This window comes from Dreissena polymorpha, chromosome 4, assembly GCF_020536995.1.
Source record: "Dreissena polymorpha isolate Duluth1 chromosome 4, UMN_Dpol_1.0, whole genome shotgun sequence".
Classification (NCBI taxonomy): domain Eukaryota; kingdom Metazoa; phylum Mollusca; class Bivalvia; order Myida; family Dreissenidae; genus Dreissena; species Dreissena polymorpha.
In genome coordinates this window covers 66,636,947-66,661,316 of record NC_068358.1, presented here as the reverse complement: position 1 = coordinate 66,661,316, position 24,370 = coordinate 66,636,947, and the positions used below count along the sequence as shown (strand labels likewise).

The 24,370-nt window shown below is 39.2% G+C and overlaps 1 protein-coding gene across 9 annotated transcripts in view; it reads left to right on the top strand.

Moving 5' to 3' along the window:
• LOC127879098 (dmX-like protein 2) overlaps positions 1 to 24,370 on the top strand; it is a 163,999-nt gene that overhangs the window by 37,126 nt on the left and 102,503 nt on the right. For all 9 annotated transcript variants that reach the window (XM_052425729.1, XM_052425727.1, XM_052425724.1 and 6 more), the window contains 10 exons: positions 574 to 1,251; positions 1,605 to 1,734; positions 2,094 to 2,246; positions 2,978 to 3,206; positions 4,153 to 4,283; positions 7,589 to 7,734; positions 11,192 to 11,433; positions 17,408 to 17,545; positions 19,847 to 20,079; positions 22,429 to 23,839. In XM_052425729.1, coding sequence (XP_052281689.1) covers positions 574 to 1,251; positions 1,605 to 1,734; positions 2,094 to 2,246; positions 2,978 to 3,206; positions 4,153 to 4,283; positions 7,589 to 7,734; positions 11,192 to 11,433; positions 17,408 to 17,545; positions 19,847 to 20,079; positions 22,429 to 23,839 — 3,491 coding nt within the window. The remainder of the gene's footprint in view (positions 1 to 573; positions 1,252 to 1,604; positions 1,735 to 2,093; positions 2,247 to 2,977; positions 3,207 to 4,152; positions 4,284 to 7,588; positions 7,735 to 11,191; positions 11,434 to 17,407; positions 17,546 to 19,846; positions 20,080 to 22,428; positions 23,840 to 24,370) is intronic.

Here is a 24,370-nt window from a genome sequence, read left to right as displayed (position 1 = left end):
TACAATTTCCTCTGCGATTGCTACTCCTGTCATGCAATATCCTTTACTATTGCTACTCCCTGTCAAAAAATATCCTCTTCTTTTGCTACTCCCTGTAAAACAATATCTTCTACTATTGCTACTCCCTGTCATGCAATTTTCCCAATTATTACTACTCCCTGTTGTACAATTTCCTCTTCTATTGCTACTCCCTGTCAAACAATTTTCTCTACTATTGCTACTCCACCATTGCTACTCCTACTCAAACAATTTCCTTGAAGCATGAATATCCTCTACTTCTTATCAGACAATTTCCTCTACCATTGCTACACCCTGTCAGACAATTTCTCTACTCTATTTGCTCCCTGTCATACAATTTCCTCTGCGATTGCTACTCCTGTACTCCAGGATTGCTACTCCTGTCATGCAATATCCTCTACTATTGCTACTCCCTGTCAGACAATATCCTCTACTATTGCTACTCCCTGTCATGCAATTTTCCCAATTATTACTTCTCCCTGTTGTACAATTTCCTCTTCTATTTCTACTTATTGTCCAACAATTTCCTCGTTAATTGCTTTTCCCCCTATGCAGGCATGTGGACTGGCTGGACGAGTTCACTCCCTATACATTCCGACAGGCGCAGGTCAGTTTCTCCTCCCGCCTGCCTCACGCGTTCCCAATACCGGATGCCCGGTCTATGGAGAGTGTTCCCTTGATGTACTGCAACTACAGCAAGATGGACATCAAGTCTGCCATGAAACTCAGCGAGAACGAGGGCCGGTCAGAGACCCGCACCAAACAGTCGTCTGCTGCCACAGGGAAGTCCTCCCCGGGTCAGAATGACAATATGCTGATACCAAATGTGCTTATGATCTCCAAGCATACCAACGGTTCCCTGAACCAGTGGCAGATCAGTTTTCAAGAGGATTCAAAGTTTAAGACTGTGGTCAGTGTGGCGCATGTTTCCAGGTCTTGTGGTCACAGGTTCCGAACGAACACAGCCATTTGTCACCCTGCATTGCCACTGCTTATAACCACGTCTCGGCTACAAACTAATAGACAGACACAGAGGGCTGGACATCTGGAGTCAGTGCCTGAAAACAACAGCAGCGATACTGGCTTCATTTACTGCAGCGAGCTTATTCTGTGGCGCGTGGATCCGGTCGGACCGTTGTCAAAGTCGGGTGGCATCTTAGAGCTGGCAAAGATCAACTCTACAAAACTGTCAGCCTTCAGTAACGTGGCATGGGTTCCTACGTTATTGCCTAGGTGCGTTAAACTTAACTTACAGCTTATCTTGAATTGTTTCTGCTGCCTTGTTAGCAATCTAAAAAGAACAGCTTTTTTTTTTTTTTTTTACTAGATGTTAATTTAAACCTTGACCCCTCAGATATGCTCTTTGATGCTTTTGTACTTACATATAAAGTCAAATTCAATTTCAGACTCTTCCTATTTTGATGTTTTTTGTGGCTTCATTTTCAAGCTGCAAAAGGAAATAAAACCTGAACAGACTGTGAGTTACTGGCAGGCTGTTCTGGTTTTATGCTTGTTGCACATAGCCATTTTTACTTTGCTTTGGTGTGGGAAAAAGTAAACAATATACCAATTCTATTTATTTCCAGTACAATATTGGGTCCGTACAGTAACTCGCCCAGTGCTCTATTTGTGGCGTCCGAAGGAGGTTGTCTACGGTTGTACCAGGCGGTGATAGATGGACGCTCTCTCCTTATAGAGATGAATACCAGGAAACAGGTAAGATCTTACATTTGGATCAATCATGGGTGGCCGGGGAATAACCAAGCCCCAATCTTTCAACAGCCTTGTCTGCTTTCATTTCTAAAAATTACCTTAGTAAAACTTGTGTTTCTCATTTGGGTGAGGTTCAATTCAACCGCATCCGGTGTATCCCTGAAAAAGCCTATGCAGTCTACCATTACTTCAAGAGTTGATTTACTTAACCAAGAGATTTCTTTCACACAGAAGTTGCTATAAAAGCAAAAAAGCCTTTGCACAAGTTAGTTGAGGACAATTTATGACTGAAATAATTTAACATCCATAGAAAGATCCATGAAACAAACAAACAAATAACTCTGAAAGCTGTTTTTGCACAGGCCCAGCAGATGAGTTTCAGCAGTCAGACCAGTTCTGGGTACAGTTATGAGGGACAGGAGCCTCCCACTGAGCTCTTCAACATCGTCAGTGTGCAGTCCTCTGCCAGACCTGGGTGTATCATAGAGCTCGAGGCTTTCACTGAGGATAACCAGGTACACTTATTAGTTCCTAGTAAAATCGTATGGTTAGCTCACCTGAGCTCAACTAAATGTATGCTGAGTTCAAAACTGGATCATGTGGGGTCAAAAACTAGACCACTGGGTAAATTTAAGGAAAAAGCTTGTGCAACACTTTTGAAGTCAATACGTTTGCCAAATATTGTTTAAACTTGCTCATAACATTTGTCATATCTTGACTGAGATTGAAATTGGTTCCAGTCCATTTAAAAACATGGCCGACTGGTGGTGGGGCAATTTTTATTTATATGCTTTATAGGTTAAAGGTTAGAGTGAAACCTTCTGAACACTCTATAGAGGTCACTTTGTTGCCCTATCATCATGAAAGCTGCTTAGAACATTTGTAAACAATTAATATCTCATCTGAGCCAGGTTTATAAATGATGGCTATTAATTGAAATACACGGCCACCAGGGAGCTTGGAATTTTTTCTTATATGGTTAGAAAGAAACCTTGTAGAAAGTCAGATTCCGTATTATCATTATTATTTGTTGGTGATTAATATTTGTAGATTTTGTCAGTTGAACAATCCACAAATTTAGCACAAAGACATCCTAAAATGACTTCTTAAAATTCCTAGAAATAAATTCTAACAAATCAGACATTAACCAATTTGTCTGCCAAAAAGTCATGTTTGAAAAGCACAAAATTTCATGTTTACAAATATAAAAGATTTTGCAGTAATAGTGTGTATGTTTCCTCCCCAGTTGTGGGTTGAGAACCAGCTGCTACACGTGTTCCAAGAGCCCCTAGTCACAGGCAAGAGCAGCGTGAAGGGAGGCAAGAAAGACCCGATAGTGGACCTCCGTAACATAGGATCTTTTGAGGAGAACTTCTTCCTCATCCTTCTTGGGAAGAACTCTGATCACAGCTCCACCATTCACATGTGGAGGATTACCATGGCCTCCTCTACTGTGGATAATGCACAGTCTGATGGTATGATGTAAACTGAATTTAAACACATGGCCTTTATTTTAAATGGTATGTTGTACATTTCTGATGATAACCTAACATTGAAATTTGTGCTTAACTTTATTAAAATACACCTAAAAGTGAAAATTTTATCAACAACTGTAGAACTTGATATGTCCACTACTGAAGTAATTTATACCAAAACAAATCAACATACATTAACAGTCCATGATATGATTTAAATAAAAATGAACAACAAACTTTTAGCTTCTTTTGAAATATATTCACAATCAGCCTTATCACACGATTTAGCTTAGAAATGAGTTTAGCTTTTCAGAAAGCTTTAAGTTACCTAATAGATTGACAGAGCTGTATTGTGTAATCCATTGTGTATTGTAAGATGTTTATAAAAGACAAGCGTGGGCATGGTTATGAATCTCATAACATATTGTCAACTTGATCTTGATTGATACTCTTTTAGTCGCGCTCTGGGAAAACTGGTCTTAATGCATGTGCGTAAATTGTCATCCCAGTGTAGCCTGTGAGGTCCAAAAAGGCTAATTTGGGAAGGAAGACACTTTCTGCCTGCGTTTGATAGTGGATTTTGGCTTGGAAGAGACTGACCATAAATGTACCAAAAAATTACCATTAAAGCTGAAAGTGCCGTCCCTGATTAGCCTGTGCACACTGCTTAGGCTTATCTGGGACAACACTCTACATGTTGCATTAAACCCAGTTTTTCCTGAGTGAGGATTATTGAGAAATTCTTTAGAAGCATTGTGAACATGGCCCCTGATTTCATGGGGCATGTTGGCCTTGTAAGTGTGGATGAGTTGTACATAATGGGCTTCCTTTGAATCTAAAATACCATGAAAGCAAAATGTGTCATCCCTGATTAGCGTGTGAGAACTGCACAGGCTAATCTGGGACGACATTTTCTGCACATGTATAAGCCCCTTCAATACTGCAGGTGTGGATGAGAAGTACATGATGGACTACACACTGGTAGGGGAGGAGGAGTCTAACCCACCGTCCCGGCCTGACTCCCCCGACGTCGTCAGCAAGGCTGTCACCACTAAGCTGCTCATTTCCACCACCAAGGTGTGCTTATTAGCTTAGTTAGAAGTTTTCTGGACTACATATCTGAGGACAGCGTGTTCAATCCATGGACTTGCCATTTGTGTTGGGCTTGGCTGTAAAGTCTTGTTTATGACAATTCACATGCTATCTCTGATATAAGTAAGGCAGTTGTTTGTTACTGGCATATGTGCATTTATGTAAGTTATACTGGTAAACCAGCTAACCAACAAAATATGGTGCTCTTGAAAACGGCAAAATAAAAACTGAAAAATACTTACCCAATTTGTGTAAAAACTGGCTAACCATTTGACAGCAAGATCAAGAGATGTTTGGTGAATTTCATCAATGGAAACAAAATTCCTAAAACAAAAGATTAGGATGAGTTTTACCCCCGCTCCCTCCACCCAAAACACACACACTTGAGGTGGTTTTACTAGGCTCACAAGGGTGTCTGTCTGTCTGTCTGTCAGTTTGTCTTTCAGGATAATCTAAATGGCTGAATGTATTACCTTTTTCCACATAACATTTAGAGGCAATGATAAATTGCTACAGTGTACGACATGTGGAGTCAGAGGTTTTCATCACTACTGTAAAAATTTCTCAATCATAACAATAACATGCAAGCAGTTATTGCTATCTGTGGGAGACTTATGTACATGGTATTGAAATATAAAGCACATACCACAGTTACAACCTCTAGTCTTCATGTTATTATGTCCCCCACTATAGTAGTGGGGGACATATTGTTTTTTCCCTGTCTGTTGGTTGGTTGGTCTGCTGGTCTGTTGGTTTGCGCCAACTTTAACATTTGCAATAACTTTTGCAATATTGAAAATAGCAACTTGATATTTGGCATGCATATGTATCTCATGGAGCTGCACATTTTGAGTGGTGAAAGGTCAAGGTCATCCTTCAAGTTCAAAGGTCAAATATATGGGTCAAAATTGCTCATTTAATGTACACTTTTGCAATATTTCAATATTCAAGATAGCAACTTGATATTTGGCATGCATGTGTATCTCATGGAGCTGCACATTTTTAGTGGTGAAAGGTCAAGGTCATCCTTCAAGGTCAGAGGTCAAATAAATGTGGCCAAAAACGCTCATTTTATGAGTACTTTTGCAATATTGAAGATAGCAACTTGATATTTGGCATGCATGTGTATCTCATGGAGCTGCACATTTTGAGTGGTGAAAGGTCAAGGTCATCCTTCAAGGTCAAATATATGGGTCAAAATTGCTCATGTAATGTCACTTCTGCAATATTGAAGCTAGCAATTTTATATTTGACATGCATGTGTATCTCATGGAGCTGCACATTTTGAGTGGTAAAGGGTCAAGGTCAAGGTCATCCTTCAAGGTCAAACGTCATATACGGGGACATAGTGTTTCACAAACACATCTTGTTGCATTATGCTATTAATTATTTCGTTTGTGCATTGTTAGCTCATCTAATTTTTTTTTTTTTAAATATGAGCTATTGTCATCACCTTGGCATCGGCGTTGGCGTAGGCGTCCGGTTAAGTTTTGCGTTTAGGTTCACTTTTCTCAGAAAGTATCAATGCTATTGCATTAAAACTTGGTACACGTACTTACTCTCATGACCTTTTGCAATATTGCAAAAACTACTCTTACCTGACCTACCACAATAGGCTCCACCCAAACCATCCCCCGTGCCATGCCACCCCCCTACCCCCCCCCCCCCCCCCTCTATTTTATTTATTTTTTTCTTTTAAGATCATCTCACAAATGACCACCTCACACTATACCCCCCCCCCCCCCTCCTACCCCATCCCCCCCAATTTATTTTTTTTTTAAATGGCTAAAAAAAACACAAATATTTATTTTTATTATTTTATTTTTTAAATACCGTCCAATCATCGCACCCAAGAATCCCCTCCCCCTTTGCATTTTTTTCCGCATTTTTGGAAGATAATGTAATAAATGTCCACACCCCCACACTATACACCCCTCTTCATTCCACCCCTCCCTCCTTTGTGATTGAAATTGAGAGTCCCTTCACCTTTAAAAAGAAAATAGATGAGCGGTCTTCACCCGCAAGGCCGCAAGGCGGTGCTCTTGTTTAGATATTCTGCCGTCTAAACTGACATGTTATTTCTTTGTAAGATGTTTAAGGAACCCAAATAGAATATTTATCTTACATGTATCTTGTTGAAATATAAGAATACTGACAATTTATTAACTCCCATCAACCTGTGCAGGTCATATAAAAGTATCCCTTTTTGATTGTAAGCAAAAATGTAGAGTTCCTTGTCACTGAACAACCAATACATGCTGTTCCAAAAATAATTTCACATTGAACAGTTATTGTACTTGTAAAAGATTATATGAGCCCCACTGTGGGAAAACTGGGCTTAATGCATGTGCTTAAAGTCTTCCCAGATAAGTCAATGCATTCTGCACACGCAAAATATGGAAAACACTTGCTTTCAGGGTTCGACATTAACTTTTTTTACAGCAAGACCATGGGACCAGCTTCTCTTAAAATGTACTAGCCCGAATCTGATGTCTACTAGACCATAAATGACATAGCAAATGAACACAATTGTGTCATGTAACTGTTTAATCAGGATTTATCAGTTAATAATCAGGGAACACCAGTAAGTTATTTTGATGCATAGAGTTAACAGTTTTTGCTTTTCTTCGTCAAGTTCAAGCCATGGGAACTAAATTTTCCATTTTGGATAAAATCGACATTTTCGTTTTTCTTAATATTTACGTTTCCTGTCAGTTTTACCGTCGGATTCTTCTTTATTAACTGATAATTCCAAACTTGAACAAAGCCATTCTTTAAATTACATTCTCTTGTCTGCTACGCCAAAATGTTTAGATTGACGATACCGATTTTCGATAGAAGTGGTAAAAACATGCGGTAAAGTTTTACGACACTGCAGAAAATTCATGACAACTTGACCAATGGAAAAAAGCAATTTTTCTGGGAAGCCCTCCTTTGCGTCTAAAAATAGCGATGAATCATGTGAATGCTCCGCGTTTATTTATATACCCTAGTTTTGTTCTGATGTAAATAACGGATACGAGAGTAATTTTACACATTAAGAAAAAAGGTTTTTTCAGCAGTTAGTTATAGTATGAATCAGTATAGATTTTTTATGTACGACCAGTCGGACAAGCTAGCCCGCAGTTTTACTAGCCCGACCACCGATCTTACTAGACAAAGTCTGTTGGACGTGCCTTAGTGTTGAACCCTGGCTTTAATGGTGTTTTTCATTATAAGGAAGTATGTTCTAAATAAAGTTCCTGTTAAAGCGAAAATTGTTGAGCCCCCTGGCTTTCTATCCCCTCCAGGTCAAGTGCCAGACGCTGCCCCTGCCTGAGGGGGTGGAGGTGCGCTCAGCCAACGTCGCAGCAGGTCACCTAAGCTCCGCCTCCATCTACCCAGCATGCCTCGCTCCTTACTTGCTTGTCACGGCATGCTCCGATGGAACCATAAGGTATGTTGTGTTATATTAATATGTTGTTTATCATTTTGTGTTTAAACTTAATTCGTGCATTAGCTGTTATGAGTTGGGTGATTTTGGGGTCAATTTTTTGGACTCACACTGACACGAGGCATAATTGTACCAAACATTAACAAAAGCATTTTCAAAAAAGTTGTTAGAAACCATACAGTTACTGCAATTGATGCATGATAATTGCACAGTTTGTGTTAAAGCATACACAATCTCTTGTGGGATTTTAATAACTCAGCATCTTCTGTATAGTCAGTATTCTTGTGTTATTTCTTGTTTTCACCTATTTAGGTCTGACAAGTAAATGTATGTATTAATTGATTTATCTGTTTTGATAAAAATGAGTATCATGACTACTCCTCATTAATAATAGGTAAATGTATAATAAATACTAATAATTATTTAGTGATATTATTTTTGTATTTATTATTTATGATGTTTAGTTACCTCGCTTACTCATAATATAAGTGCTTGTTATAATAATGTATATAAGTCTATCAATGTTCTTATCATATTGCATGTACTAAAATGTGTCCAAATGGGCCATTGGCCTTCTGGAAATGCCGTTAATATGTCTTGAATCTGTAATGATTTTAGGAAATTTAGTTTAACATAATTTCTTTTTAAGAAGCAATAAAGATGTTTGGCAGTATTTGTTATCAAACTGTAAATTGTTATACTTTATTTCGCTTATTAGCTCATCTATTTTTTGAAAAAAAAAATGAGCTATTGTCATCACCTTGGTGTCGGCGTCGGCGTCCGGTTAAGTTTTGCGTTTAGGTACACTTTTCTCATAAAGTATCAATGCTATTGCATTCAAACTTGGTAAACTTACTAACTATCATAAGGGGAATGTGCAGGCAAAGTTATGTAATTCTGACTGGAATTTTGACAGAATTATGTGCCCTTTTTATACTTAGAAAATTGAAAATTTTGTTAAGTTTTGTGTTTAGGTCCACTTTTTTCCTAAAGTATAAGAGCCATTGCTTTCATACTTGCGACACTAACTAACTATTGTAAGGGGACTGTGCAGGCAAAATTATGTAACTCTGAATGGCATTTTGACGGAATTATGTGCCCTTTTTATACTTAGAAAATTGAAAATTTGGTTAAGTTTTGTGTTTAGGTCCACTTTTTTCCTAAAGTATCAAAGCCAGCTTTCATACTTGCAACACTTACTATCGTAAGAGTACTGTGCAGGCAAAGTTATGTAACTCTGACTGGCATTTTGACAGAATTATGTGCCCTTTTAATACTAAGAAAATTTAAAATTTGGTTAAGTTTTGTGTTTAGGTCCACTTTTTTCCTAAAGTATCGAAGCCATTGCGTTCATCCTTGCAACACTTACTAACTATTGTAAAGGGACTGTGCAGGCAAAGTTATGTAACTCTTACTGGCATTTTGACGGAATTATGGGCCCTTTATACTTGAAAATTTGGTTAAGTTTTGTGTTTTGGTCCACTTTACCCATAAAGAATCATAGATATTGCTTTCATACTTGGAACACTCGCAAACTATCATAAGGGGACAGTAAAGGACAAGTTGCATAACTCTTGTTGTCATTTTTATGGAAATATGGCCCTTTTTTTACTTAGTAACTTTGAATATATTGTTACATTTTGTGTTTAGATCCACTTTACTTCGAAAGTATCAATGCTATTGCTTTTAAACTTTAAATACTTTCATGCTATCATGAGGGTACTGTACCTGGCAAGTTGAATTTTTAAAATTAAAGATCATCTAATAAATGACCGCCACACCCTCACACTATACCCCCCCAACTTGTTCACTTTTTAAGATAGCAACTTGATATTTGGCATGCATGTGTATATCATGGAGCTGCACATTTTGAGTGGTGAAAGGTCAAGATCATCCTTCAAGGTCAAATGTCAAATTTATGGTGTCTGTCTGTCCGAAAACTTTAACATTGGCCATAACTTTTTCAATATTGAAGATAGCAACTTGATATTTGGCATGCATGTGTATCTCATGGAGCTGCACATTTTGAGTGGTGAAAAGTGAAGGTGAAGGTCATGCTTCAAGGTCAAATGTCAAATATATGGCGTCTGTCCGTCCGAAAACTTTAACATTGGCCATAACTTTTTTATTAATATTGAAGATAGCAACTTGATATTTGGCATGCATGTGAATCTCATGAAGCTGCACATTTTGAGTGGTGGAAGTTCATGGTCAAGGTCATCCATCAAGGTCAAAAAAATGAGATTAAATTCAAAGCGGCGTTCTTATGAAGCTGCACATTTTGAGTAGTGGAAGGTCAAGGTCATCCTTCAAGGTCAAAGGTCAAAAAACAAATAAAAAATTTAAACGCGGCATTATCATGAAGCTGCACATTTTGAGTGGTGGAAGTTCAAGGTCAAGGTCATTCTTCAAGGTCAAGGTCATCCTTCAAGGTCAAAGGTCCAAAAAAAATCAAAGCGGGGTTATCATGAAGCTGCACATTTTGAGTGGTGTAGGTTCAAGGTCAAGGTCATCCTTCAAGGTCAAAGGTCAAACAAAATATTAAAAAATCAAAGCGGCGTATTCATGAAGCTGCACATTTTGAGTGGTGGAAGTTCAAGGTCAAGGTCATCTTTCAAGGTCAAATTATTATTTTTTTAAATTCAAAGCGGCGTTCTTATGAAGCTGCTTATTTTAATTGGTGGAAGTTCAAGGTCAAGGTCATCCTTCATGGTCAAGGTCATCCTTCAAGGTCAAAGGTCAAAAAAATAAAAATCAATTCAAACAGGCGTTCTCATGAAGCTGCACATTTTGAGTGGTAGAAGTTCAAAGTCAAGGTCATTCTTCAAGGTCAAGGTTATCCTTCAAGGTCAAAGGTAAAAAAAATAATAATTTCAAAGCGGCGTTATCATGAAGCTGCACATTTTGAGTGGTGGAAGTTCAAGGTCAAGGTGTTCCTTCAAGGTCAAGGTCACCCTTCAAGGTCAAAGGTCAAAAAAATAATATTTCAAAGTGGCCTTCTCATCAAGCTGCACATTTTGAGTGGTGGAAGTTCAAGGTCATCCTTCAAGGTCAAAGGTAAAATTTTTTACAAATTTTCAAAGAGGGGCAATAGGGGGCATTGTGTTTCTGACAAACACATCTCTTGTTTTTTTAAACATGGTTAAAAAACACAAATATTTATTTTTATTTTTGGAATACCCTCCAACCATCCAACCCAAGAATCCCCCCCCCCCCCTCAAAAAAAATATTTTTTTGGCATTGTTTTTGCATTTTTGGAAGATAATGTAATAAATGACCCCACCCCTACACTATACACCCCTCTCCATTCCACCCCTACCTCCATTGTGATTGAAATTGAGATAGGTCCCTACACATTTAAAAAGAAAAATAGATGAGCGGTCTGCACCCGCAAGGTGGTGCTCTTGTTTAATATTGCTGTAACTGTTTGGAGCATGTAGCTACATCAAATATGTGACAGGTTCTGGAAGTGTAACGTGCAGGCGATCGGTCACCCCCTGATGTCAGTAGGAGGCATCGAGCTCAACCCTCTGGCGACTCTCAGTCGAACCAACTTTGAGTATGGGGTGGAGGAGGAGGATGGGCGGAGAATGCAGCGCAGGCTGTCCTCTGTCATGAAGGTGTCACGTGACACAGAGTACGAGTGGGTACCATGGAGACATATGTACGGCGAGGGAAAGTCAAGCGATATTCATATACCAGGTGGGAAAATGTTGATGGGAATCTTTATTATGTCCTTCTTCGAAGAAGAGGGGGTATATTGTTTTGCACATGTCAGTCTGTCGGTTGGTCCATCCACCAGATGGTTTCCGGATGATAACTCAAGAACACCTAGGCCTAGCATAATGAAACTTCATAGGTACATTGATCATGACTGGCAGGTGACCCCTATTGATTTTCAGTTCACTAGGTCAAAGGTCAAGGTCACAGTGACTCGAAATAGTAAAACGGTTTCCGGATGATAACTCAAGAATGCTTACGCCTAGGATCATGAAACTTCATAGGATCATTGATCATAACTGCCAGATGACTCCTATTGATTTTCAGGTCACTAGGTCAAAGGCTAAGGTCAAAGTGACTCAAAACAGTAAAATGGTTTCAAGATGATAACTCAAGAATGCTTACGCCTAGGATCATGAAACGTCATAGGTACATTGATAATGACTGGCAGAAGACCCCTATTGATTTTCAGGTCAAAGGTTAAGGTCACAGTGACTCGAAACAGTAAATGGTTTCCGGATGATAACTCAAGAATGCTTTCGCCTAGGATCATGAAACTTCATAGGTACATTGATAATGACTGGCAGATGACCCCTATTGATTTTCAGGTCACTAGGTCAAAGGTCAAGGTCACAGTGACTCAAAATAGTAAAATGGTTTCCAGTCCCAAAATTTAACCTTGGTTAAAGTTTGATAACTTTTTATGTCTGTCGGTCCGTCCACCATCTAAATAGGTACATTGATAATGACTGGCAGATGACCCTTATTGATTTTCAGGTCACTAGGTCAAAGGTCAAGGTCACAGTGACTCAAAATAATAAAATGGTTTCCGGATGATAACTCAAGACCTCTTAGGCCTAGGATCATGAAACTTGATAGGTACATTGATCATGACTGGCAGATGACCCCTATTGAGTTTCAGGTCACTAGGTCAAAGGTCAAGGTCACAGTGACTCGAAACAGTAAAATGGTTTCCAGATGATAACTCACGAATGCTTACGCCTAGGATCATGAAACTTCATAGGTACATTGATCATGACTGGCCTTATGCCTAGGATCATGTAACTTCTTAGGTTCATTGAAAATGACTGGCAGATGACCCCTTTTGATTTTCAGGTCACTAGGTCAAAGGTCAATTTCTCAGTGACTGGAAATAGTGAAATGGTATCCGGATGATAACTCAAGAATGCTTACGCCAAGGATCATGAAACTTCATAGGTACATTGATAATGACTGGCAGATGACCCCTATTGATTTTGAGGTCACAAGGTCAAAGGTCACAGTGACCCGAAATAGTAAAATGGTTTCAGGATAATAACTCAAGAATGCTTACGCCTAGGATCATCAAACTTCATATGTACATTGATTATGACTGGCAGATGACCCCTATTGATTTTCAGGTCACTAGGTCAAAGGTCAAGGTCACAGTGACGGGAAATAGTAATATGGTTTCCAGATGATAACTCAAGAATGCTTACGCCTAGGATCATGAAACGTCATAGGTACATTGATAATGTCTGGCAGATGACCCCTATTGATTTTCAGATCACTAGGTCAAATGTCAAGGTCACAGTGACTCGAAATAGTAAAAAGGTTTCCGATCCCAGAACTTTAACCTTGGTTAAAGTTTGATTACTTTTCATGTCTGTTGGTCTGTCCACCATCTTCATAGGTACATTGATCATGATTGGCAGATGACCCCTATTGATTTTCAGGTCACTAGGTCAAGGTCACAGTGACTCAAAATAGTAAAATGGTTTCCGGATGATAACTCAAGAACGCTTAGGCCTAGAATCATGAAACTTCATAGGTACATTGATCATGACTGGCAGATGACCCCTATTGATTTTCAGGTCACTGGGTCAAAGGTCAAGGTCACAGTGACTTGAAATAGTAAAATGGTTTCCGGATGATAACTCAAGAATGCTTATGCCTAGGATCATGAAACTTCATAGGTACATTGATCATGACTGGTAGATGACCTTTTTTGATTTTCAGGTCACTAGGTCAAAGTTCAAGGTCACAGTGACTTGAAACAGTCAAATGGTTTCCGGATGATAACTCAAGAATGCTTACGCCTAGAATCATTAAACTTCATAGGTACATTGATCACGACTGGCCTTTTGCCTCGGATCATGAAACTTCATTGGTACATTGATAATGACTGGCAGATGACTCCAATTGATTTTCAGGTCACTAGGTCAAAGGTCAAGGTCATAGTGACTCGAAATAGTACAATTGTTTTCGGATGATAACTCAAGAATGTACGCCTAGGATCATGAAACTTCATAGGTACATTGATAATGAATGGCAGATGACCCCTATTGACTTTCAGGTCACTAGGTCAAAGGTCAAGGTCACAATGACTCTAAAAAGTAAAATGGTTTCCAGTCCCAAAACTTTAACCTTGGTTAAAGTTTGATAACTTTTTATGTCTGTCGGTCCGTCCACTTATCTTCATAGGTACATTGATCATGACTGGCAGATCACCCCTATTGATTTTCAGGTCACTAGGTCGAAGGTCAAGGTTACAGTGACTGGAAATAGTAAAATGGTTTCCGGATGATAACTCAAGAATGCTTACGCCTAGGATCATGAAACTTCATTGGTACATTGATAATGATTGGCAGATGACCCCTATTGATTTTCAGGTCACTAGGTCAAAGGTCAATGTCACAGTTACTCGAATTAGCAAATTGGTTTCCGGTCCCAAAACTTAAAAAAACTTTAACCTTGGTTAAAGTTTGATAACTTTTAATGTCTGTCGGTCCGTCCACCATCTTCATAGGTACATTGATCATTACTGGCAGATGACCCCTATTGATTTTCAGGTCACTAGGTCAAAGGTCAGGGTCACAGTGACTCAAAATAGTAAAATAGTTGCCGGATGATAACTCAAGAACGCTTAGGCCTAGGATCTTGAAACTTCATAGGTACAATGATCATGATTGGCAGATAACCCCTATTGATTTTCAGGTCACTAGGTCAAAGGTGAAGGTCACAGTGACTTGAAATAGTGAAATGGTTTCCGGAAGAAAACTCAAGAATGCTTAAGCCTAGGATCATGAAAGTTAGGTACATTGATCATGACTGGCAGATGACCCCTATTGATTTTCAGGGCACTAGGTCAAAGGTCAAGGTCACAGTCAGGGCCCCCCCCCCCCCCCCCCCCCCCCCCCCCCCCCCGGAGATTTTTTGGATCCTAGATTGTCTGTGGTGCGTTTTGGGCCTATTGCCAACCAGTTTTCGTTTGTTTCAAATAACAATATATACTATAGATTTTTCATATTTCTTTTAATGACAACAAGCACATGTCACATATTATAATATACATTACATCACAATTTTCATAGTAATAGAGATATTTTAATACAGCGCATTTTTAACAACATGATGAATGGCATGTAAAATACAAGCATACATTTCATTCACAAAATACATTGCTTTGCTGCTTTACTGCTTGCTGGCATCGACGGCATGAGTGTGAAGAAAAAACATAGTCAATATGCATATTTACATATAGTTAGACTATAGCATTTCAAAGTAATTTCAAATTAAAATTCCTCTCATCTTCAAAATCTTACCTTTAGACTTCGCATGTTTCGTCACCGAGTCTTTTTTCAGGATATTGCAACCTACAGTGAACGTGTTGGAATTCTGCAACTTAATGCATAGGTCACAGTACATTGATTTTGATTCATTCTCAAAGCGAAGCCAATTATTATCAACTTTCCATGACTCTTGAAATGCTCTAGTTTTTGTGTTTTAATTATTTTGTTTGTTTGTTCAGACTCATTTTCGTTCAAAGGACGCTTTATGGTTAAAGAAGTCATGTTAGCGACTGTACGGACAAAGTGGTTACTTCCATTTATATAGTAGACGACATGAATTAGTCTTCCTTTGCGTTACAAATTCGTAACTTTAATTAAATTTTAATTGCAATTAAACCGTGCTTGTTTTTCACGTTTTCCTTTGATTAAAATACGCCGCTGATAGTTATCACAGTGTGTGAGTAAAACGATCAAATTAATTTCATTTCAATCGAAAATCGGCAGAAAGTTGTAACATCAACGACATAGAACTAATTATTTAATTATCACTCTTTAATTTGCATACCGATTTTCAATTTATTGTCACGCTTATTTTCATTTTTAATCTTATAATACGACATTTGCGACCATCCGCTATTTTGTTTGCAGACGACAATATTAACTGTGTATTCATAGCTCCACCCATTTTTACGTTTCATTCAACAACGTCATTTCATGTGTAAGCCAGCTCAGTTTTGATTGGCCAGCTACCATGTGCACTTCAATAACAATAAGGTCAAGCGATGTCTTGATACAGGTGCAGACCGGTTTTCGTTCACTGTTCAAATTGCGAATACTTTCATTGAAACAAAGAGAAAAATATAGAAAACCAGTTTCGGGTTAAAATGGCGGCTGTTTTCAATGAAATTTTACGAGATTTTAGCATTTTCGCAAATCGGATTTTTCTTGAGCCAAATTCTCAATATTTTCGCAAATGGCTCAAGTGGCGAACGACAGCGCGAGCCCTGACAGTGATTCATTAATTGTGTTTGTTCCAAAACTTTAACCTTGGTGAATGTTTTGCAATATCTTTTGCATTATTATGCCCCCCTTCTAAGAAGAGGGGGTATATTGTTTTGCACATGTCGGTCGGTCTGTTGGTTCGTCGGTCCGTCCACCGAATGGTTTCCGGATGATAACTCAAGAACGCTTACCCCTAGGATTATGAAACTTCATAGGTACATTGATCATGATTCGCAGATGACCCCTATTGATTTTTAGGTCACTAGGTCAAAGGTCAAGATCACGGTGACTCGACACAGAAAAATGGTTTCCGGATGATAACTCAAGAACGCTTACGCCTAGGATCATCAAACTTCATAGGAACATTGATCATGACTGGCAGGTGACCCCTATTCATTCTCAGGTCACTAGGTCAAAGGTCAAGGTCACAGTGACTCGTAACAGTAAAATGGTTTCCTGATGCTTACTCAAGAATAATGAGGCCTAGGATCATGAAAATTCATAGGTACATTGATAATGACTTGCAGATGACCCCTTTTAATTTTCAGGTCAAAGGTCAAGGTCATGGTTACTCGACACAGTAAAATGGTTTCCGGATGATAACTCAAGAATGCTTACGCGTAGGATCATGAAACTTCATAGGTACATTGATCATGACTCGCTGATGACCCCTATTGATTTTCAGGTCACTAGGTCAAAGGTCAAGGTCACAGTGACTCGAACCAGTAAAATGGTTTCCAGATGCTAACTCAAAAACGCTTACGACTAGGATAATTAAACTTACATATGTACATGTTTTTCAGGTCACTAGGTCAAACCCTATTGATTTTCAGGTCACTAGGTCAAAGGTCAAGTTCACAGTGACAAAAAACGTATTCACACAATGGCTGCCACTACAACTGACAGCCCATATGGGGGGCATGCATGTTTTACAAACAGCCCTTGTTATATCTTGAAGTGTTTGTGACTTTTTACAAACATCATTCAATTAAACACAACTTACCTTTGATATCTACCATGAGGACACTGTGGAAAGTATCAACTCTCATTATCCCAACGGTAAAGGTCACTTAGGTCAAAATCAATTTCGCTATAAACAGCTTGTTTAGACATATATGGAGCTTTGAGACAAAAGTTGAATGTGAGGGTAGCCCTGCCATATTGACACATTTCTTGTTCGTTTTGGTCTATCATATTGTTTGTAGGCTCTGTGAACTCAGATAAGCGCTCAAGGGCAACCATGGCCCTCTTGTTAAAGCTACATCTTTGCCTCAACAATTTCCATTTCATTACAAGCTTTAATAGTGAATGTATTGATTGAACATGAAATTAATGTGTCTGGATTAGAATTGTTAGATGTACTTGTTAATAGCTATAATCAGTATAATGTATGTATATTCCAGGCAAGCCACTTACAGTCAGCTGTGCATATACTGGTCGTGTGGCAGTGGCTTACAGATTTGGAGGGAAACCCCACGGGACTACCCCTGACAGTCGCTTTTTCAACCTCCGTGTTGTCATTTATGAATGTGAATCAACAGGTAAAGCAGTGCTTTCACACCAATTTGATGAATAGTTCTTTGCTAAATCTTCTTAAAGTGAAGATATTTGGTGAATCCGGTATGACGGGTTGAGTATTTCCCACTCCTGATGTGTTAACCAAACATCAGACCCCACACTATGATGGCTTATTTGCGATATTTGATATTCATTAATGGAATAGAGGAGTAAATAATAGAATGAATAGCAAGCCTTGCGCAACCATGGTTCTAAGCCTCGCATGATAAACTTGATCTTCATCCCAAACTCACATAATATTCTCTATATTCCATTTACTGCATGCAAGATTAAATGTAGGTAAAGGTTTGCATGCAATAAGTTCATATATCTGTAAATTTTTCAGATATGTGCTTCAAATTTAACACATGTTTTGGTGATTATGCGAGGTCAAAATAGTGCCGTAAATATAGAACAGGTATTCAAAACACATTTTGTATAAGCAATATATAAATCATGGCTTGGTTGCACAATACGTTTTGTATTTAGAACGCATTGTTTATAACCAATTAAAACAAACATCTAGAATCTTTCGACAGGCAATCTTGTAAACATGACAAGTGTAAATAAAGCTCTGCAAGCTCAATGCACACACAGAAAAATACAGACGGCTGATTTTTATGCTCCCCCAAAAAAATTTGGGATGAGCATATAGTCATCGCTTTGTCTGTCCGTCCGTGTGTCCGTCAGTCCATGCACAATTTTTGTCCAGGCTATTTCTCAGCAATTAATGACCGGAATTCAATGAAACTTTATGGGAAGCTTCACTACCAAGAGGAGATATGCATATTATCAGCGGGTTCTGGTCGGATGATTATGCACAGAGTTATGGCCCTTTGAAATTTTCCATTAACTCTAATATAGTGCAATTCTTGTCCGGCTATTTCTCAGCAACTAATGACCAGAATTCAATGAAACTTTATGGGAAGCTTCACTACCAAGAGAAGATGCGTATATTATCAATGGGTTCTGGTCAAATATCAGCGGGTTCTGGTCAGATGATTTTTCACAGAGTTATGGCCCTTTGAAATTTTATATAAAAATATTCTTGTCCCCCCAACTACTGTGCCCTCAAGACGTTTCCTTTTATCTGAATATATAGCGCAATATTGTGACAAAAAAAAACTTTGGGGAGCATCACCTGTCTCAAACGGTTTCTTGTTTTTTGTATTCAAGGAAGTCTCTTCTGAGTGAAAAACCAGTAAAGGTGGAAAGTGTCGTCCCTGATAAGCATGACATATGGGCTGCAGAGGCAAATTTGGGACAACAATGTACCCACATGCATTAAGCCCCTTTTTAGCTCTACTGGCTGAAGGTTTCCGTCATCCGTCCGTGCGTGCGTGCGTTAGACTTTTTCTTGTTTACGCGATAAAGTCCACAGTTTTCATCCGATTCTTTTCAAACTTGTTCAGTGTCTTTATATTAACGAGGACTCGAACCCTATTGAAAATCGGTTACATCAGAGTAAACAGTCCAGAATTATTTCCCCTTGAATTTGATAAAATTGTGAAATAAGGCTTGTTTACAAAATAAAGTCCACAGTTTTCATCCAATTATTTCCCAACCTGCACAGTGTCTTTATCTGAATGATGAGTCAAACCCTATTGAAAATGAGCAATATCGGAGTTTTAAGTCCAGAATTATCTCTCCTTGAATTTGAGAAAAAAATGAAAATTCAGTTTTTTTATGTGATTAAGTCCAATTCTTGGCAAACTTGCACAGTGTCTTTGTATCAATGAGGACTCAATCCCTTTTTTAAAAGAGCAATATCGAAGCAATAAGTCCAGAATGACTTTCCCTTGAATATGAGAAAAATTTGAAATCCCGCTTGTTTACGCAATTAATTCCACAGTTTTCATCCAATTATTTCCAAATTTGCACAGTTTCTTTATATCAATGAGGGACGTGAACCCTATTAAATATGAGCAGTATCAGAGAAATAAGTACACAATAATCTCCCCTTGAATTTGAGAAAATTCTCCTTGTTTGCGCGATTAAGTACACAGTTTCCATCTTATTCTTTCCAAACTTGCACAGTGTTTATAGCAGTAGAGCAATTCAGGCCCCCATGGGCCTCTTGTGTCCAGAGCAAGGCCCATATTGTCAGTATACCATTTCTCAGCACATGATCAGTGAATTGTTACAAAGGATTTTTATGTATGTGTAAAAAGTTGATACCTGGTTTTGTGGTCTTTCCATATTTCTTGTTACTTACAATTGATAAAATGTTAAAAGTGTAAAAAACAAATACAGTCTTATGATCACCTGGTAACGGTTGGTTACAGGTGGCTCCCAATGGGTGGCGGAGGACACAATAGTGCTGAACAACATCCGTATCCCAGAGAGCCACGTGGAGGTTGACCTAGAAAGTGGCACTGACACGCCCCTCAGTGACAGCGACAGCAGCCCAAGCCAGTCCCTCGCCTCAAACTTCATCTCCATGGTCCGCACCAAGAGCGTGCCCAGCCTCTCCACGCTTTACTGCGCGCGCAAGGAACTAGAGGAACATGTGGACAAAGTAGGGACCCTGTGCTTGCATTTTAGGGCCAACTTGGGGCTGAAATTTGACCCCATTTCAACTTAAAAAAAAAATCACATTTTTAGCTCATCTATTTTTTGAAAAAAAATTATGAGCTATTGTCATCACCTTGGCGTCGGCGTCTGCGTCGGCGTCCGGTTAAGTTTTGCGTTTAGGTCCACTTTTCTCAGAAAGTATCAATGCTATTGCATTCAAACTTGGTACACTTACTTACTATCATGAGGGGACTGGACAGGCAAAGTTAGATAACTCTGGCGTGCATTTTGACTGAATTATGTGCCCTTTTTATACTTAGAAAATTGACAATTTTGGTTAAGTTTTGCGTTTAGGTCCACTTTTTTCAGAAAGTATCAATGCTATTGCATTCAAACTTGGTACACTTACTTACTATCATGAGGGGACTGGGCAGGCAAAGTTAGATAACTCTGGCATGCATTTTGACAGAATTATGTGACCTTTTTATACTTAAAAAATTGAAAATTTTGGTTAAGTTTTGTGTTTAGGTCCATTTTATTCCTTAAGTATCAAAGCTATTGCTTTCATACTTGAAACACTTACTAACTATCATAATGGGCCTGTGCAGGCAAAGTAATGTAACTCTGACTGGCATTTTGTCAGAATTATGTGCCCTTTTTATACTTAGAAAATTGAAAATTTGGTTATGTTTTGTGTTTAGGTCCACTTTATTCCTACAGTATCAAAGCTATTGCTTTCATACTTGCAACCATTATTAACAATCGTAAGGGGACTGTGCAGGCAAAGTTATGTAACTCTGACTGGCATTTGGACGGAATTATGGGCCCTTTATACTTAGAAAATTGAAAGTTTGGTTAAGTTTTGTGTTTTGGTCCACTTTACCCCTAAAGTATTATAGATATTGCTTTCATACTTGGAACACTCGCAAACTATCATAAGGGTACAGTAAAAGGACAAGTTGCATAACTCTGGATGTCATTTTTACGGAATTATGGCCCTTTTTTGACTTAGTAACTTTGAATATATGGTTAAATTTTGTGTTTCGATCCACTTTACTTCTTAAGTATCAAGGCTATTGCTTTCAAACTTCAAATACTTTCATGCTATCATGAGGTTACTGTACCTGGCAAGTTGAATTTTACCTTGACCTTTGAATGACCTTGACTCTCAAGGTCAAATTATTAAATTTTGCTAAAATTGCCATAACTTCTTTGTTTATGATTAGATTTGATTGATACTTTGACAAAACTACTCTTACCTGACATACCATAATAGACTCCACCCAAACCATCGCCCGTGCCCCCCCCCTCCCCCCCCCCCCATTTTTTTTTTACGGTTAAAAAACTAAACTATTTATTTTGATTATTTTATGTTTGAAATACCGTCCAACCATCGCACCCAAGAAACACCCCCCCACCCCCCCCTCCCCCCACCCGAATCCCCCCCCCCCCCCCTAAATTTTTTTTTTTTTTTTTTTTTTTAAGATCACAAATTACCACCACACCCTCACACTATACCCCCCCCCCCCCCCCCCCCCACCTCACCCCCCCCCCAATTTATGTTTTTTGAAACGGTTACAAAACACAAATATTTATTTTTATTATTTTATGTTTGAAATACCGTCCAACCATCGCATCCCCCCCCACCCCCCACCCCCCCCCCCCCTCCCCGATTTTTTTTTCGCATTTTTGGAAGATAATGTAATAAATGTCCACACCCCCACACAATGCACCCCTCTTCTATCCACCCCTCCCTCCTTTGTGATTGAAAATGATAGTCCCTTCACCTTTAAAAAGAAAATAGATGAGCGGTCTGCACCCGCAAGGCGGTGCTCTTGTTTTAATTTTCAAAATTCCCCACAAGATCGTTGCTTCAAATGTAATATTACTTGATCAAAATAGGACTTAAATTGACAATGATTTAGGAACTTTATTTTTATTTAATCCTAAACATATGTAATACAGTCTATGAACTGTTTACTTTCTGAAAAGTTTTAACTAACTTTGTTTATTTCTAATTAAACTAATGGTGAATGCATTCACTATTCATTCACTCTCGAATGCCCAAGTTAACCTTTACCAGCTCAGATGCAAAGTGTAAATGGCCTTATGCAACCAGCATAAAACCATAACCTTCGGCGAGTAACTTGCAGTCTGTTCAGATTTGATGCTGTTTGCTGTTGATCAGTATCTCAGGGCTGGAAATAAAGCCTTTAAAACTTAAATGTAGTAAGCAAGGTCTTTGATTGAATTTGATTTTCTAAAGTACTTAAAACGTGACAGAGTATGTATCTGAGCGGTATAGATTAAATGTGTGCAATTCTAAGAAGCCATTATTGTTTCTATTCTGCAGTTGGAGATTATGAGACAGAAGCACCTGGTGCAGCTGGACTGGGTGTCCACTGAGGACGGCTCACACATCCTCACTGTCGGTGTCGGCTCTAAGATCATGATGTACGCCCAGGTGTCTAAGGACATCATCCAGGAGTCCAAGCAGCATGAAGTGGGCAGCCATTCAAACACTGCCATTATCGAACCCAACTTGAAGTTCGATTTAAACGACAAACTGAGCGGTCGCAGAATGTCCAAGTTTCAGAAATCCAAGTCTATGGTAGTTAATGAATATCAGGAGGTGCTGCAGTGGATGAAGCTGAGAACAATAGACTTGACCACGGCTGATGGGTTGCCACCCTTGCCCATGCATATCTCTTGGGTGCGGGGCGGTATATTGGTGGTCGGAATGGACAATGAAATGCACGTCTACTCGCAGTGGCGTTTCTCGCAGGGTGTGGATGGTATCGCAGGTTTTGACCAGGTGGATGGCTTTGACTCAGATGTAAGGGCATTCCACAACAAAAACTTTTCCACTCTTGATCTTAACAAAGATGCCCTTATGAGGGGCAAAAAGAGCTTACCGTCGATCAAAACTTCAATTTCTGTGCCGAATTTTAAAAAGTTTGCTTCCACAGTGTTTAAGAAAGATAACTCAAAAAGTAGTTCTAACCTTAGAAAAAAGGGAACAAAGGCAGAGTTGGAGAGAAGAGACAGTGATGTGAGCCTTACTGTGATACATGAACTTGGTCTATTTGAAGCTGCACACCAAGCCAGTCCTGTGTTACCGCAATACCATCCAAAATCTCTGATGGAATTACTGTACTTTGGTAAGGTACGAAGAGTGAAAGCAATTCTGGCTCACTTAGTGAGATGCATTGCTGGACGAAATAACGGCAATGTCACAATTGTCGATGAAATCAACTTAGACGATAGTTTGTTTCGACAGAGAACCATGTCCATCTCTCAGAGTCCAGGCGAGAAACCTGTTATCAATGAAGAGGTTACACTCAACTATGTTGAAATCACGTCCATTCCCCTGCTTCCATTGTATGCGCTTCTAGCAGCAGATAGTGATAAGTCCACTGTGGACATGAACATGACCCCAGCAGTAGGGGCTGAGGGTCAGGGTGGAAAAACAGACTACAAGGACCTCTTCCAGTCCAACGCAATGGAGGATGAAGGCTTGGACATTGATGTTCTCTCGAGTTCAGCCGAGGACAAACCAAGGATCGTTCGTTCGTCCTCGACAACTGGCGGTCCAGGGGCCAATCCCTACGCGTTTAGCGGAGGTCAAGCAGAGCTCCTGGGCAAGCACCTGACCCGCATGCAGCTGCCAGGACTGTCTGGTCAGGACCAGATGTACCTGATGGCACTAGCTGACACTGTGTCGCACACCAAGACAGACTTTGCAGAGAGCTTTGAACCCTCTGGTATGATGATATTCTGACTTTTTATTCAAGAATATTCATTAATTTTCTAATTTATTCATTGATTCCCTTATTAATCAGGGACAACACTTTCAGCTTTTATTATGCCCCCCTTCGAAGAAGAGGGGGTATATTGCTTTGCTCATGTCGGTCGGTCAGTCCGTCCACCAGGTGGTTGTCAGACGATAACTCAAGAACACTTGGGCCTAGGATCATGAAACTTCATAGGTACATTGATCATGACTCGCAGATGACCCCTATTGATTTTGAGGTCACTAGGTCAAAGGTCAAGGTTACGGTGACCCGAAATAGTAAAATGGTTTTCGGATGATAACTCAAGAACGCTTAGGCCTAGGATCATGAAACTTGATAGGTAGATTGATCAGGACTCGCAGATGACCCCTATTGATTTTGAGGTCACTAGGTTAAAGGTCAAGGTCACAGTGACCTGAAATAGTAAAATGGTTTCCGGATGATACCTCAAGAACGCTTAGGCCTAGGATCATGAAACTTGATAGGTAGATTGATCATGAC